The 14597-nt window shown below is 51.5% G+C and overlaps 1 protein-coding gene across 1 annotated transcript; it reads left to right on the top strand.

Annotated features, from left to right (window-relative positions):
- The first annotated feature begins 10685 nt into the window (after positions 1-10685).
- On the top strand, positions 10686-12959 carry UPK2 (uroplakin 2). Its single transcript, XM_025998865.2, has 5 exons — positions 10686-10761; positions 11410-11541; positions 11692-11830; positions 12064-12134; positions 12501-12959. The coding sequence occupies exons 1-5, from the start codon at positions 10686-10688 to the stop codon at positions 12635-12637; spliced, it is 555 nt and encodes a 184-aa protein (XP_025854650.1). The 3' UTR covers positions 12638-12959.
- The last annotated feature ends 1638 nt before the right edge of the window (positions 12960-14597 follow it).

The following is a 14597-nucleotide window of genomic DNA, read 5'->3' as shown; positions in this document are numbered from 1 at the left end:
CAAGTCAGGTCAGGAACTTGCGGGGTGGAGGGAGAGAAGACTCTTCCTACCTTCTGCTGCCTTCACTCCTGCCCTCTGGAGGCTGTTGGTCTCTGGGCCCTGAATCCCAGACCCAGCTCCACTGAGATGGTCCGTCCTTCAGGACCCTATGCCCAGCCCAGTTACCCTCATCCACACACCTTCACTCCCAGACCGACGCAATCTCCGTGACTGCTGCTTGCCAAAGCAGAGGAGCACATTTCACTCTTTCCCCTTCCCCGTGAACCAGTTGGCTGCAGAATGTGGCCCCTGGAAGCATTCCTCTTTGGGTACCTGGGATACCACTACCCCCTGGCTCTTCTCTTTTTTCTTTTCTTTTTTTTTTTTAAGATTTTTATTTATTTGAGAGAAAGAGAGAGAGAGAAAATGCATGGGCAGGGGGAGAGGGAGAAGCAGGCTCCGCGCCGGCCAGGGAACTGGATTTGGGACTCAATCCCAGGACCCCAGGATCATGACCTGAGCTGAAGGCAGACGCTTAACCCACTGAGCCGCTCAGGTGCCCTTCTTTTTTCTTTTAGGGAAGGTTCTCGGTCTCCTTTGCAGGTTCCTCTTTCCCTTTGGCCATAATGATTTTCCTCAGGCTCTGTGCTTGCTTTTGTGTTCTCACTGGTCTCTGCTCCTCCTGGAGGCCGAGGCTGTCACACCCATGCCCACAGCCTTCCTGAGCTCCAGACCACACGTCAAACCACCCTCCACACACCTCCACCCCACCCGGGTGTCCTTCAGGCATTTCAGCGAGTTCAAAAGTGACAGATCTCCAACTCCTCCCCACAAATCCCCTCCCACCACCACTGAGACTCCCCCAACCCCCCCACCCCCATGGTGGTACTGTCGATAGTACACACACACACACACACACCACCCCCTGACTAGCGACTGTACCACCATCGGCCCAGCTGCCCAAACCAGGGCCTGGGAGGCATCCTTCACTGCTCCCCACCCTGCCCCACAGCCCTGGCAGTCAAACCATCACCCCCGAATTTCCTCTTTGCTCATTTTTTGCCCAGAATCTTATCTCAGCAGTGTGTCAAGAGACATCTAAAATATCTCCCAGCTATTCATCCAACACAGTCTCTACAGTGCAGCAAAAATCATCTTTATAAGATACAAATTTAATCATGACACTCTCCAGTTTAAAACCCTTCAATGGCTTCTTTTTATCCTCAGGATAAAAATTAAAATTCTTTTTTTTTTTTAAGGTTTTATTTATTCATGAGAGAGAGGCAGAGACACAGGCAGAGGGAGAAGCAGGCTCCCTGCGGGGAGCTCAGTGCGGGGACTGCCCAGGATCACACCCTTAGCCAAAGGCAGATGTTCAACCACTGAGCCACCCAGGCATCCCCAAAATTTAAATTCTTTAAAAATAATAAAAATTCTTTAAAGGGGCTTACAAAGCTCTTTATCTGGTCCCACCTGCTTCTCCAATGACTTACCCAAATTCTACTCTAAACCTCCAGTCCTTTAATGAGGCTTGAGGGCTCTCTCAGCTGACAACAACCTCCCCTTTCACCCTTCCCTCCTTTCATCTTCTCCCTGCTAACTCCTACTCAACTTTCAGATCATCACTTATTTACTACTTCTTCCAGGATGCCCTCTAGGACTGTCTAAGCCCATGGACGTTGCCCCTTCTGTGAGGAGCCTCTTTGGCAAGTCATTTAACGTCTCTGACCTTAATTTCCTTGTTAATACAATGAGGACAATAACAGTACCCACCCCTCCAGAGGTTGCTATGAGGATGAAGCAAGAAAATAAATGAAGGACTTAGTGCAGCACCTGACATGTGGTAAACACTCGATAGGGATCCCTGGGTGGCGCAGCGGTTTGGCGCCTGCCTTTGGCCCAGGGCGTGATCCTGGAGACCCAGGATCGAATCCCACATCAGGCTCCTGGTGCATGGAGCCTGCTTCTCCCTCTGCCTATGTCTCTGCCTCCCTCTCTTTCTCTCTCTGTGACTATCATAAATAAATAAAAATTTAAAAAAAAAAAAAAACACTCGATAAATAATAACTGTAAGCATTACTTTTCCTACTAAAATCCCGCTGCAGTGTAGTGCTGGACTCCAGTATCTCCCGGGAGAGCAATCGTGTTCACCTCCCAATGCCTAGTACTTAGCGCAGTGACTGGTACAAAGGCATTTAATAAACATTTATTGAATAAATTAATTCATGTTAATTTGGCCACTATTATTTCTTGGGCAGATTTGCTCTCTTTCAGGCCTAAGGAGAGGCTTAATTACCCCACAATCAAGTCTCCACCTTCTCCTACAATAATTTTTCTCTGACCACACTAAATTTTGCCACTTCCCTGCTTCAGCCCTGTCAGAGGCTCCTCCTGTGGAAAACATGGTGGGCCAGGCCTTTGAAGGACGGTTGCTTCTTCACATCCGCCCCTCCTCTCCTTCTCTTTCCATTGTAAGCCCCCTTTGCAGGGCTCTGGCCACTGGTTACACTGAACCCCTGGCTGCTTCAACAACCCTCCAGCCTCAAGTACTTTCTTCCTCCTTGCTCACTTAGTGGCACACCTACTCCCTTTCTAAGTGTCCTGTCCCAGATGACACAATCTGGGGCCCCCAGGGGTGAAGCTGGCCTCAAAGATGTGTATCATTTGGCTCACAGAGTGCATTTCATAATACATATTAGTTTAGAATTTGAAAATAAGAGCACTTTCCCTACAAATGCAGCTGTCTGGCCTCTCTTGGGAAAACAACAACAACAACAACAACAACAACAACAGAGGAGGCTCAGTGAGCGACCCTAGGATCCCCTTTCTGGAAGGCAATACTTCTGCTTCATCCAGAGTTCCTGCTGCTGTTTGACTCTCTCCAGTGGGTCCCGACTTCACTCACCAAGTTTTACTGCTTTTGTAATCTGCACAGCTCCTGGAGTCACTGGTCTACACCTCCCGTTGGCCCCACAACTTTGTGCTCCATCCAGCGGAGGACCTTGGCTTTTCTTCCCTCCCCACCCCCTACCACCTGGATGGACACCACTCTGTCCTGTCCCAGTCCACACTCCCCAGTCCCTCGCTCCCCTGCTCCTCTCACATCTTTATTGGATGGTGACCTCACCCTGCAGTGCTCCTTCCATTCGCATCTGACACCCCTTCTCATAACTAGCCCCCATCTTATTCTCCAGGACTCCACTCTGGCCAGTACCCTCCACTTTCCATGCCTCGGAAACCTGAACCCTGAGTCAGTACAACCTGACAGTTTTATCATTTCTGCACTCAAGCTGTCGTGTAACTAGAAAAGCTCCCAAAATGTCAAGGTCAGTGTGATGGTTAATTTTATGTGTCAACTTGACTGGGCCGTGGTGCTCAGATACTTTGTCAAACATTATTCTGGGTGGCTCTGTGAAGATGTTTTTGGGATGAGATTCATATTTAAATCAGTGAACTTTGGGGCATCTTGTGGCTCAGTCAGTTAGGCATCTGCCTTCAGCTCAGGTCATGATCCCAGGGTCCTCGGATCAAGTCCCTCATTGGGCTCTCTGCTCAGCAGGGAGTCTGCTTCTCCCTCTATCCTTCCCCCCTGCTCATGATCTTCCTGTCTCTCCAACAAATAAAGTCTTTAAAAAATAAATAAATCAGTGAACTTTGGGTAAGGCAGATTAACCCATGGTATGGTGAGCCTCATCCAATCAGTTGAAGGCCCCAGTAAAACAAAGACTGACCTCCCCTCCCCCAGAAAGAAGGAATTCAGCCAGCAGACCACCTTTGGACTCCAACTGCAACTCTTTCCTGGGTCTCCAAGCCTGCCTGCCTCCCCCTTCAGATTGTGGATTTGCCAAGCCTTCACAATCACATGAGCCAATTCCTTAAAATAAACCTCCCTCTCTCTGTACACATCCTGCCTGTTCTGTTTCTCCAGAGAACCCTGACTAATGCAGCCAGTGCCCCTGAAGACGAGCGGTCCCCAAACTCAGCTGGGCCACCGCCACCACACAGCCTTCCTCAGGGCCCTTGGGAGCTATGTCCTCTTCTCCCCACAAATAGCTACTCAACCTCTTACCCGCCCCCCACAGACCCCAAATCCTTCTCCGCACTGAGTTTCCTACTTCCCAGAGAAAGTGGAGTCCATCAGGAAGGAGCTCCCTTAATTTGCTGCTTCCCTCTTGCTGTCTTTCTCCCCCACGGTCTCCCCACAAAAGTATCACATTTCTCTGTAGTGCTGCCCTAGAGAGAGAGAGAGAGAGAGGCATTTCTATGGCCAAAGGCTACTGTCTCCACCTCTGATCTGAACCCCATTATTTCCCTCCTCCAAAGCCTCTGCATCCATCACACCTCTGTCTCTCCTCTATCTTTACCTTTAAAAACACAACAGGTGGGGCACCCAGGTGGCGTAGTCAGCCAAGTGTTTGACTCTTGGTTTCGGCTCAGGTCATCATCTCAGGATCATGGGATCGAGCCCCATGTTGGGCTCTGCACTCAGTGCGGTCTGCTTGTCTGCTTGATATTCTCTCTCTCCTTTCCCTCTGCCCCTCCCACTCATGCTCACGCTCTCTCTCTCTCTCTGAAATAAATAAATCTTTAAAAAAAGACACACAGCAGGTGAGCCTTTCCCGTACCCCAAGTTCCCTTCCATTTCCCTGTCTCATTCCCTTCCCAGCCAAGCTTCTTCAAGGAGCAGCCTGCACAGTTCTCTCCCTACTACCTCCCCTGCCAGTCATCTCTGGAGTCTGCCTTCCTCACCTGTAGGACGCTGCCCCTAAGGATGCATGACCCCCAAGATGCCAAGCCCAGTGGACATTTCTCAGTCCTCACCTTCAGTTCTGACTTTCATACCACTCGACACCTCCTTTTTGAAATTCCCTGTCCACTTGTGGTTTTCCTCCTCATTCCCATTCCTCCATCTTCAGCTCTCCTCTGTCCGTCTGTTCTTTTTTTTTTTTTTTTTTAATTTTTATTTATTTATGATAGTCACAGAGAGAGAGAGAGAGGCAGAGACACAGGCAGAGGGAGAAGCAGGCTCCATGCACCGGGAGCCCGATGTGGGATTCGATCCCGGGTCTCCAGGATCGCGCCCTGGGCCAAAGGCAGGCGCCAAACCGCTGCGCCACCCAGGGATCCCTGTCCGTCTGTTCTTCAGACGCTGAGTGTCCCAGTATCCTACCCTTTTCTATCTTCTCCCTCCCTTTCTACACATCTCTCCAAGGACTAAGATTTCGACATCACGATTTTAACCACTCCCCCACCTTCCCTCTCTTTATCCTGCACCTGTCTTCTGTGTCCCAGACTCATTCATCCAACTAGGAAAATGTCATTTTCATCTGAATTTCCCAAGATATCTGCATGAATTGTCTATTAGCAGCTTGTAAAAAACAAATATTCTGAGAATCAGGAATCTGAAAAGACTTAGCTGGGCAATTCTGGCTCTGGGTATCTCATGAAATTGCAGTAAAAGATGTTGGCCTGGGCCACAGTCACCTGAAGGCTTGACTTGGGCTTCCAGTCTTGCTCATTCTCATGGCTGTTGTGTGGAGGCCTCAGTTCCATGCTGAATGTTGGCAGGAGGCCTCAATCCTTTGTCACGTGGACAGGTGGATCTCCCCATAGAGGTGACCCCATGTCCTCCAGAGTGAGCTATACAGGAGAGAGCAAGGAGGAAGGTGCAAGTCCTTCTCTGATCTAGCCTCCAAAGTGACCATTGGTTCTGCTGGATACTACTGGCCACACAGACTAACCCTAATGCAATGTGCCAATCCTTTACCCGCTGCCAATCCCTTCCCACACTATTTCCAAAATGTTCTTTACATAAGTAAAACTCTTCAAAGGCTCTCTGTTTCCTTCAGGGGAAAAATCAAGCTCCTTAGTATAGGATACAAAGCCACAGGTGACCCAGCAGGTGGCAGGAGGTCTAGTCCTACTCATCTTTGAATGCCTCTTTCTAGCCAAGATGTATTTATTCACAATTCCCAGAAGATGTCAGGATAATTCACTTCTCTGAGCCTTTTTATATGCTGTTCCCTTTTTGGAATATCCCCTTCCGCTTATTTCAACTGGCTCATTCTCCAAAACTCAGCAACTTGAGAGCAGGAATGGTTTCTGTGTCTCATCTGTCATGGCACCCACCACAGAGGGAATGTTGAACAAACGTTTGCTGAGTGGAAATGCGAGTGGGCAGGCAGTTCCTGTGTGCTTGGGGCCCCAGTGGTGTGGTTGGCATACAAGATACAGCCAGCCCACATCTCATCACTTCCCCCCTTGGACTACCTTTCCTGCTCAACCATTTCCCTCTGCATGAATGACAGAGTTGGAAAAACAAATTCTGATTTGTGTTTTTTTTTTTTTTAAGATTTCATTTATTCGAGAGAGAGAGAGAAAGAGAGACAGAGCACAAGCAGGGGGAGATGCAGAGGGAGAGGGAGAAGCAGACTTCCTGCTGAGCAAGGAGCCAGGTTATGGGATCATGACCTGAGCCAAAGGCAGACGTTTAACCGACTGAGCCATCCAGGTGCCTCTGATTTCTGTTTTTTAAAATATTATTTTAAGTAGACTCCATACCCAATGTGGGGCTTAAACTCACAATGACCTTGAGATCAAGAGTCACATGCTCTACTGACTGAGCCAGCCAGGTGTCCCCAAATTCTGATTTCTATCCCGCCTCATTAGCTACTAGCTCTGTGACCTCAGGAAACTCATTTATTGCCTGTGAACCTCTAGTTTTCATCTGCAGTAAGGGTAAAAGGAGAAGATAAGATGAATTACTTAAATTAATATTTATTGAACCAGATATTGTGCTAGGCACTCTCAAATAAATTAGCTTGAGTGATGGTCATAATATCTCAGTGAGACAGATTTTATACCCTTTCTACAGAAGAAGAAACTGCATCTCAGGGTACTCAGGTAGGTAACATGGACCAAGGTCACAAAGCTGGAAGAAGATTTGGGGTAAGTGATTGTATCTTGGGAGCATTAGAAAAAATAAAGGGGCATCCAGGTCTCTTCCAGTTCTGCATGGCATGGGTTTTTTCCCCCCTCACCTTTTTCCTCAGATCTCAAGGATAGAGAGGCTCTGCCATTTCCCATCAGACCAACAGGTGCTGAGCACTACATCTCACTTCATGGTCCAAGTCCCCAGGGCCCCCTCCCCAAGTCTGCTCCTGCTGATTATGACAATGATCTCCAGCATTCCTTCTGCATCTTAATTTTTTTTTAAGATGTTATTTATTTACTCATGAGACACACACACACACACACACACACACACACACAGAGAGAGAGGCAGAGACACAGGCAGAGGGAGAAATAGGCTCCATGCAGGGAGCCTGACATGGGACTCAATCCTGGATCTCAAGGATCGTGCCCTGGACTGAAGGTGGCACTAAACCACTGAGTCACCCAAGCTGCCCTGCATCTTTATTTTAAAGCATTTTTACACCTGTCACATCTCACTAGATGGCGGAAAAGGAACGAGTCTTCCCATTTTATAGGTGAGACAACAGAGGTTCAAAAGGACTTGCCTGAAGTCACACGGTATCACTTATCAGCAGGAGGACAATAGTCTCCAGCAAAAGCTCACAGGCCCATGGAGTCTAGTGGACACGTTTCTGGCTGACCGGCAAGCAGAAGAGTGACGTTGTAGAACAAGAACCACTAGCATACCAGACAGACCTGGGTTCTGAGATCCTCTGGCTACAAAGCTACCACAGTTCAAGAACAAATACAAAGCACCATAGTTCAGAAAGACTAGGTCAGTGTCATGAGCCCATCTTCTAGTCCAGGCAGGATAGAGAGATTAAGAACTCCTTGGAGGCAGAAACTTATTTTGCCTTTGTATACCTGGTGCCTAGCGCAGTTCTGGCACTTTTTTTTTTTTTTTTTAAGATTTTATTCATCCAACCATGAGAGACACAGAGAGAAAGGCAGAGACACAGGCAGAAGGAGAAGCAGGCTCCATGCAGGGAACACGACATGGGACTCGATCCCCGGTCTCCAGCATCACGCCTTGGGCCAAAGGCAGTGCTAAACTGCTGAGCCACCCGGGCTGGCCTAGTCCTGGTAGTTAATACATGTTTGTTGACTTGGGTATGGGACTTGGAAGGAAGGGAGCAGAAGAGGAAACTTGAGTGAGTTTAGAGTCAAGAATCCAAGGGAGAGACACTCTAGAAAGTGTGAGTCCAGGAGAGACACCCCAGGCATTTGTGGTCCTGGTTTCTTTACTCTAAGCCACGAGGACATCCTCCAGAGGCACGGGGTGCTGTGGCTTTAAATGACTTCAGCGTGTCAATGAATCCGCTCTGCTAAAAGAGTTATCCTCTTGCTCCTGCGCTTGGCCTCCCCCTCCTCGCAGCTCCCCAAACCCTTCTCGGCCGCTGTGATGGGATAATTAGATGCGAGAGCTCAGCACAGATGATGCTCCAGTTGCTTAGCAACTAATGGTTTCCATGGAGACCGCAAAGCACAGCCTCCAGAGCAGCCAGTGAGCAGCTCGGCAGGGCAGGGAGAAGACGCAACTCTCAGTTCCTCCAGAAACCTGGGGAGGGCCGGGGTGGGGAAGGGGGGCTGGAGGCAAAAGGGAGGGCTTAAAGGCACAGGGCCCTGTTATCCCTTTAAAATCTGGTCAGAGCTCTGCCCTGCCCTACCCCACTCTGTCCCACTTGTAATTTCAGATGGGTGGTGGGCTTAGGCGCGGACCGCCACAACCACCCTGCAATAAACTCAGCCTCTTCTTTCTGCTTCCTGGTCTGTGACTGAAATGGGAAGAGATACCTCCCAAGCCCAAGCGTAAACATCCTCCCAGGTTAGTGCTGGGATTTGAAGAGCACCAGAAGACCGCCTCACCCCCTAGGATGCCACCACCCAGTTTGTCCCTTCTCTCCAAAGTTCTCCTCACTGTGCAAATGGTCCTCTTTCAGTTTGTAGAATGAGGATGTAGGATCTGATCAGATAAAAGACAAAAGCCAAGGTGCAGGAAAAACAGAACTCAATTCTTCACCCCAAGACAGCCTATGCGGGGAGACTGGGGGAAAACACCTGCCCCTAGTCTCCACCTAAGAGGAGCCAGTGTGTGTGTGTGTGTGTGTGTGTGTGTGTGTGTGTGTGTGTGTGTAGGGGCATACGGTACAGAGCATGTGGCTATCCAGTGTGGGCCTCTCAGACTGGCATCCATCGGCGTTACCTGGAAGCTCATTAGAAATGAAGACTTTCAGGCTTCACCTAAGACCCACTGAATCAAACTGCGTCTCAACCAGAGCCTTAGTGATTCACAGGCACAGTAAATGTGGAGAAGTGCTGGTCTAAGACCCTCCTACCCTCTGTTTGGGAACCCCTGAGTTCTCTTTCTAATTTTTAAAAAAGATTTTGTTTATTTATTCATGAGACACACAGAGAAGCAAAGACATAGGCAGAGGGAGAAGCAGGCTCCCTCTGGATGCAGGACTTGATCCCAGGACCCCGGGATCACACCCCGAGCCAAAGGCAGACACTCAACCACTGAGCCCCCAGGGCATCCCTGTTCCATGAGTTCTATCTTCACCATCACCCCCTGATCACACTCCAGCTTGAATCTCCCTCTCCACCCTGGGGGTAAGGACGCAACCCCACCCACCCCTCATTTCCTCATGGGACCCTGGCCCTTCCCTGGACCAGGGAAGACAGGATGGTTCATGATTCAGAGACATACATCAGCACTCCCTGTGCAGCTCTCGGCCTCTCCTGGCCAAGCACCCCACCTTCCACAAGTGACTCCTTCTGGAGTTCCGGGACCCAGTGATATGTCCAGCTCACGATAGCTGCAAGGATAAATATGTTGGCACATGCCCTGTGCCCAGAGTGGATACCTTCTCCTTGTTGCTCCTTGCTTTCCGCTTGCAACTCCTCCCTCACTTCTGTCTGACTGAGCACAGGGGTGGGGGGTGCAGTTGGAGGAGTTGGGTCTCTTTTTCTTTTCTCTTACCAGGTGTCTCTCCTCTCTTCTCAAGCAGCTTGACAATGGTTGCTGACCAAGGCTGACGGTGCCCCTCCCCCATCTCTCTGAAAGTCTTCCCTAACATCCCTTCACCCTACTCTCCAGAAGAATCTGAAGCCCCACACACTCCCTGGCACCAGCACCCTTAGGCCCCTCCCACAGCAGCAATATCTGGGCCTTGGGGGACACCCCATGAATTGGAACCCTTGGCTCTGCTGACGCCATTCCCCTACTACCGGCTTCAATTTCCCTCCCATCCTTGCCCGGCCGAGGCCCTGTCAGGAGCTCCCTGCCCTGGCATCACTCCCCTCTTCTGGCATACCAGGGCAATCTCAGAACTTGTCCCCCTCCTGGAAGACTCCCACTGTCTGGGGGAGCAGTCCTCTACGGGCCATGCTCCAGACACAGGGGCAGACAGGAATCCTCAGGCCCTAACATGTGGGAGTTTCAGAGGAAGGGGTGATTTCCACCTCCACCTTAGTTACCCTGAGCCTCTGCAGCTGACTAAGCCATCAAGATCCAGCCAGGGCATCCCCACTTCTGGCCTGAAAGCCGGCTCCCCATCCTGAAAAACCTGTCTGGGGGTCTGCCCTGAGGCTGTAAGACCCAAAGGGCAGGTTGGACAGGATTCCCCTCCAGCCACTCCCACCCCAAGACAAAATCAGCCACCCCAGGGGCCTGGCCTCACTTGCCTCCGGAAGCCAGGAAGCCACAGCCAGTTCTAGCTCCTAGCCCAGCTATGGCCTCCCTGCTGCCCGTCCGGACCTTGCCCTTGATCCTGATCCTGCTGACTGTCCTGGCCCTGGGTGCTGCAGGTCTCTGCCATCTCTGGTGGGCTGTGGGGAGGGCAACCAAGGCCTGCACAGGAAGCACTGTGCCCTCCGGGGCTCTCAAAGAGGAGCTAGTCCAGCCAGTTGGGGGTGGAAGGGGTGGAGGGCCGGTGATGGCAGTGACCAGGCATCAGTCAGCCTTTAAGATTTTTAAAATTTACTTATTCATGAGAAACACAGAGAGAGAGAGTGAGAGAGGCAGAGACACAGGGAGAGGGAGAAGCAAGCTCCCAGCAGGGAGCCCGATGCGGAATCGATCCTAGGACCCCAGGATCACGCCCGGAGCCAAAGGCAGATGCTCAACCACTGAGCCACCCAGGCGTCCCCCAGGGCACACTCCTGGAACTCTTTCAAACCCAGGAGGCAGAGAGACGTGGGGAGCACCCAAAGCTAGGAATTGGGGTAAGGTTGGTGGCTGCCCCCTCCTGGCATCCGGAGCCAGTGGCGAGGGGAACCGTCCAGCTTCTGCAGCCCAAGCCTGCCACCTGGTGGTCACACAAGCAAAGGCCCGTGACTGCCAGCGAGCGGTAGAGTGGAAGGGGAGGTCTCCGCACCCTTCGAGGCGGCCCCCAGATCTGATGGTGGGGAAGGGGATTGGTTGCCCCCACCCCGAACTCCCTCTTGGCCCCCCAGACTTCAACATCTCAAGCGTCTCTGGTCTGCTGTCGCCGGCGCTAACGGAGAGCCTGCTAGTTGCCTTGCCCCCCTGTCACCTCACAGGGGGCAACGCCACACTGATGGTCCGGAGAGCCAATGACAGCAAAGGTTTGCTACCCCCTCCCAAGGTGGCCCCTTAGTCCCTAGAGGCCCCTCCCCAGGGCACCGCCAGCACCCCATCTCCCACTCCTGCCTTCCCCCTCTCCTTGGGGCCTCCAGACACACAACCCTCACGTCACTCCCTGATTTCCTGCCCAGTGGTGAAATCTAGCTTCGTAGTGCCTTCCTGCCGTGGGCGCAGGGAGCTGGTGAGTGTGGTGGACAGTGGGGCTGGCTTCACAGTGACCCGGCTCAGCGCATACCAGGTGACAAACCTCGTGCCAGGAACCAAATACTAGTAGGTACCAGATCCAGGCCTAGAATCCCTGGGGGAGGGGGTGCAGGGAGAGAAGATGGGTGCTGACAGTTGGTGGTGGGGAGGGATCCGGTCAGTTTGGGGTGAAAAAGTGAGGACACAGCTGAAGGGGTCAAGGATGGTTCCCTGGATGCCTGGGCTCCCTCTCTCTTTTCCCAAGGCCCAGATGATCACTGAGGAGTCTCTCCTCTCTCTCCCAAACCCCACCACCAAAGCATTTCCTACCTAGTGAGGAAGGGGTCGTCCACCGAGTCCAGTAGAGAGATCCCAATGTCCACGCTGCCTCGTAAGTGATATCAGGGCCCCCAAATCTTCCCTGGCCCTCCCACCCCATCCCCCATAGTTGTCCCTCCCTGTGCTCCCTTAGTTTCTTTGCTCACCCGGATCCTGAGCCTTTGGCGTTTTACCTGCCCGTTGACTCATCTCCTACACTAAAGGTCCTACGTGGGTAGGCATTGTGTCCAATTAATTTCTGAATCTTCAGTGACCAACATGGGAGATGCTTCATAAATGTTTACCTGATGGATGTGTGGATCAGTTGACTGGTTGGATGAATAAATAGATGGAGGACAGCTGGAGGAGACAGAGTGCCTGGGGTCGGGATGGGGGCTCCTCCTGCCCACAAAGGCCTCCCCCATCTCTCTTCTGACAGGAAGGCAGGCGGAATCCATTGGGCTGGGAATGGCCCGGACAGGGGGCATGGTGGTCATCACAGTGCTGCTCTCGGTCGCCATGTTCCTGCTGGTTCTGGGCCTCATCATCGCCCTGGCCCTGGGCGCCCGAAAGTGAGGAGGCCAGCGCCAGGCAGCAGGCCTTCAGGAAGCCCAGGACACGGTGCATTTCCCCAGCCCACGGCTTTGCCCTTTGTGCCCACTTCCTCTCCTGTGCCCACTGCCTCTCCTGCTCTCAGGCCTCAACCATGGGGCTTTGGCTTCTTGGGTGCCTTCACCTCTCCTCCCCGCCCCTCTCTCACTGGAGCCTCACCTCCCAGCACTCCCTATAATCCCCTCAGCCCACTCCTGTCAGAATCAGAATCAATGCTCCTCCCACATCACCTCCTTAATTACCACCCGACCCCCTGCCAAGAATTCACCCTTCCCTCAGTGCAGTGCCAGAAGTCCCCTCAATAAAGTGTGATGCCACATCTGCCCTGTGTTTCCCTTCTGTGAGCTCCACCTGGATGGGGACAGGACCTACATCAGGCAGCAGAGGCTCCCAGGCCCCTCCCTGCCCCACAACCCAGAGCTGCTTCCCGCAGGAGGCAGGAAGGCCCAGATGAGATTAGCAGCAGGAGTCAAGAGTTCTCAGACCACACCTGGGCTGTGGGTTTTGCAACCCTCTGTGGTCTGCAGCAGGCAGCAGGCCACCCTCCAGGGCCTGGTGCCCTCTGTGGGAGGGTCTAGAGGCCAAAGGTCTTGAGATATTGGGAGAGCTAAAGGAAGTCCTGGGGAAAGGGGTACAGGCTCTGACTGGGGACAAAGAGGGCCACCAGGGTGACACCTTGGACAGGGTGCTGGGGATGGGAGAAGTGGAGAATAGGCTAAGGGGCCTGGAGGAGGAAGCAGAAGTGAAAGAATCCTGGGTGCAGGAGAAACGAGAGTGGTACAAGCTGGTAGCTGAGGGAAAAGAACAGGAGCGGTCCCCTTTCCCGTACATATCCCTTGTAAGGATCAGTGACCTTTGTATTGATCTTAGGGGAGACACCAGGATCTTTAAGGCGACAACTGTCAAGACCAGGTCTCTCCTTTAACTGCCCCTCTGTTCTCACTGTGTTCTCTCTGATGTCCTGTGTTCCTTCTTGCCTCAGGGCCTTTGCACAGACTTTCTCTCAAATAATCTGAGAGAAAGAAAAGAAAAGAAAAAGAAAAGAAAAAGAAAAGAAAAGAAAAGCAAGAGAGGAGATGAACACTAGAACCTTCTTTGTCTGGGTGGGCCTAACAGAGCTAAGGCCTGAAGTCAGGAGAGACTGGCAGGGAGATGTGCCCTGCGGAGAGAATGGTCTGGACTGTGCTTTGCTGCCTAATCACACCAGCCAAGGGGACATGAGAGCCCAACCTCAGGCCAGGGGAAGAGCATCAGACTAGGAGCCAAAGTTCACTGCACACTGGATTCAACCAGGGGACTTTAAAAAACTCCAACACGGGGATCCCTGGGTGGCTCAGTGGTTTGGCGCATGCCTTTGGCCCAGGCGCAATCCTGGAGTCCCAGGATGGGGTCCCACGTTGGGCTCCCAGCATGGGGCCTGCTTCTCCTTCTGCCTGTGTCTCTGCATGTCCCCTCCCCCATCATGAATAGGTAAATAAAATCTTTAAAAAAATAAAAAAGATAAAAAATTCCAACACCTAAGCCATACCCCACACCAGAATCAGAATGACTGGGGTGGCAACCAGACATTAGTATCTTTTCAAGATCCCCAGGAGGTTCCTATGTGAGCTGAAGTTTGGAACTTATCCATATAAACGTTTTTTTAAATTGTGGGGAAATATACATAACATGAAATTTACTATTTTAATCATTTCTGTACGTTCAGTTCCGTGGCATTAAACACATTCCCATTGCTGGACGACCGCCACCAGCATCATCTCCAGAACTTTTTTCAGTATCCCAAAGAGAAATTCTGTACCCATTCCCTCCTCCTGCCAACCCTTATCAACCACCATTCCACTTTCTGTCTCTACGAATTTGGCCCTTCTAGGTATCTAATTAAAGTGGAATTGTGCACAATTTGTCTTTCTGTGTCTGGTTTATT

This window comes from Vulpes vulpes, chromosome 12 (assembly GCF_048418805.1).
Source record: "Vulpes vulpes isolate BD-2025 chromosome 12, VulVul3, whole genome shotgun sequence".
In the NCBI taxonomy this organism is placed as follows: Eukaryota; Metazoa; Chordata; class Mammalia; order Carnivora; family Canidae; genus Vulpes; species Vulpes vulpes.
Note: the sequence above shows the minus strand (reverse complement) of the source record. Positions and strands in the feature narration are given on the sequence as shown.